We start from the raw sequence: 2,500 nt of genomic DNA, 5'->3' as shown, positions 1-2,500 counted from the left end.
AACAACCAAATTCAACCTAGATAATTTCCGATTTATATGAAATTGTTTGACTACAGAGGTAGCAAAACTGTACTTCAAATCTATGATACTCCCCCACTTAACATACTGCTTGACTAGTTGGGCCCAAGCTTGTTGTTCAACATTAAAACCCATTCAGACTGTCTACAAACAGGCTCTCAAAGTGCTTGATAGGAAGCCAAATAGCCATCATCACTGTTACATCCTCAGAAAGCATGAGCTCCCGAGTTGGGAAACTCTGGTGCAATACACCGATGCATGTCTTGTATTCAAGATCCTAAATAGCCTGGCTCCTCCCCCTCCACTCAGTACTTCTGTTAAACAGACAGCTCAAACATATGGCAGCAGATCCACAAGGTCTGCCATGAGAGGTGACTGTATAGTTGCCTTAAGGAAAAGCACCTTTAGTAAATCTGCATTCTCTGTGAGAGCTTCCCATGTCTGGAATACACTGCCTTCAGACACACAACTGCACCACATATCACACTTTCACAAAATGCATGAAGACCTGGCTAAAGGTCAATCAGATTTGTGATCATAATCTCTAGCTGTGTGTTGCTGCGTTCCATGTTGTCTGTTGTCTGTAGCTTGTGAGGTGTGGAAACACTGTTGCTTTTATGAATTTTGTCCTGTTGCTTTTTGTTCTGTTGTTCTGTCTGTATGCTATGTCTTGGTTGTTCTGTTGTTCTGTCTGTATTCTATGTCTTGGTTGTTCTATATTGTTCTGTCTGTATGCTATGTCTCGGTTGTTCTATATTGTTCTGTCTGTATGCTATGTCTCGGTTGTTCTATATTGTTCTGTCTGTATGCTATGTCTCGCTTGTCCTATATTGTTCTGTCTGTATGCTATGTCTCGCTTGTCCTATGTTGCTCTGTCTGTATTCTATGTCTTGCTTGTTCTATGTTGCTCTGTCTGTATTCTATGTCTTGCTTGTTCTATATTGCTCTGTCTGTATGCTATGTCTTGCTTGTTCTATATTGCTCTGTCTGTATGCTACGTCTAGCTTGTTCTATGTTGCTCTGTCTGTATTCTACGTCTTGCTTGTCCTATGTTGCTCTGTCTGTATGCTACGTCTTGCTTGTTCTATGTTGCTCTGTCTGTATGCTACGTCTTGCTTGTTCTATATTGCTCTGTCTGTATGCTACGTCTAGCTTGTTCTATGTTGCTCTGTCTGTATTCTACGTCTTGCTTGTCCTATGTTGCTCTGTCTGTATGCTACGTCTTGCTTGTTCTATGTTGCTCTGTCTGTATGCTACGTCTTGCTTGTTCTATGTTGCTCTGTCTGTATTCTACGTCTTGCTTGTTCTATGTTGCTCTGTCTGTATTCTACGTCTTGCTTGTCCTATGTTGCTCTGTCTGTATTCTACGTCTTGCTTGTTCTATGTTGCTCTGTCTGTATGCTACGTCTTGCTTGTTCTGTGCACTGTCCCTGTAAAAATAAACTCAAACTCAAATGAATACTGTTCATAAATGTTGCATAGTGTATCTACAAGTATGCAATAAATGTATTCACCTTTGGCAGCTTGGGCATGAGTGTTCCCGCAATCTCCGTCCCCGGATGCCCTGTCCAGTGAGTTTAGTTCCTCTTGGCGTTGTAGAAGGGAAGAGCACACCGCTTCTAGAGCCTTCCGCATCACATCACTGAGAGGACCTGACACACAGAAAGATATTCATTTACAGCTGTGTGTGTGTGTGTGTGTATTCAAAAGATAAAAAATGACGTTTAAAAAAAAAAAAAGTGAGGAAACAATATGACTAACTGGATTGGATCCCAGGTATCCTGCAGGGCCTCAAGACTGTTGACCCACTGAGCTAGACCCAGGTATCCTGCAGGGCCTCAAGACTGTTGACCCACTGAGCTAGACCCAGGTATCCTGCAGGGCCTCAAGACTGTTGACCCACTGAGCTAGACCCAGGTATCCTGCAGGGCCTCAAGACTGTTGACCCACTGAGCTAGACCCAGGTATCCTGCAGGGCCTCAAGACTGTTGACCCACTGAGCTAGACCCAGGTATCCTGCAGGGCCTCAAGACTGTTGACCCACTGAGCTAGACCCAGGTATCCTGCAGGGCCTCAAGACTGTTGACCCACTGAGCTAGACCCAGGTATCCTGCAGGGCCTCAAGACTGTTGACCCACTGAGCTAGACCCAGGTATCCTGCAGGGCCTCAAGACTGTTGACCCACTGAGCTAGACCCAGGTATCCTGCAGGGCCTCAAGACTGTTGACCCACTGAGCTAGACCCAGGTATCCTGCAGGGCCTCAAGACTGTTGACCCACTGAGCTAGACCCAGGTATCCTGCAGGGCCTCAAGACTGTTGACCCACTGAGCTAGACCCAGGTATCCTGCAGGGCCTCAAGACTGTTGACCCACTGAGCTAGACCCAGGTATCCTGCAGGGCCTCAAGACTGTTGACCCACTGAGCTAGACCCAGGTATCCTGCAGGGCCTCAAGACTGTTGACCCACTGAGCTAGACCCAGG

The 2,500-nt window shown here is 46.0% G+C and overlaps 1 protein-coding gene across 1 annotated transcript in view; it reads right to left on the bottom strand.

The window, feature by feature from the left end:
- tkfc (triokinase/FMN cyclase) overlaps window positions 1-2,500 on the bottom strand; it is a gene marked incomplete at its 3' end in the record, with an annotated part of 22,563 nt that overhangs the window by 5,404 nt on the left and 14,659 nt on the right. Inside the window, exon 11 of the mRNA XM_046337587.1 lies at window positions 1,533-1,670. Within this exon, the coding sequence (XP_046193543.1) occupies window positions 1,533-1,670 (138 nt within the window). The remainder of the gene's footprint in view (window positions 1-1,532; window positions 1,671-2,500) is intronic.

Source organism: Oncorhynchus gorbuscha, unplaced genomic scaffold (assembly GCF_021184085.1).
Source record: "Oncorhynchus gorbuscha isolate QuinsamMale2020 ecotype Even-year unplaced genomic scaffold, OgorEven_v1.0 Un_scaffold_1474, whole genome shotgun sequence".
Classification (NCBI taxonomy): domain Eukaryota; kingdom Metazoa; phylum Chordata; class Actinopteri; order Salmoniformes; family Salmonidae; genus Oncorhynchus; species Oncorhynchus gorbuscha.
This window is presented reverse-complemented; position numbering and strand designations above follow the sequence as displayed.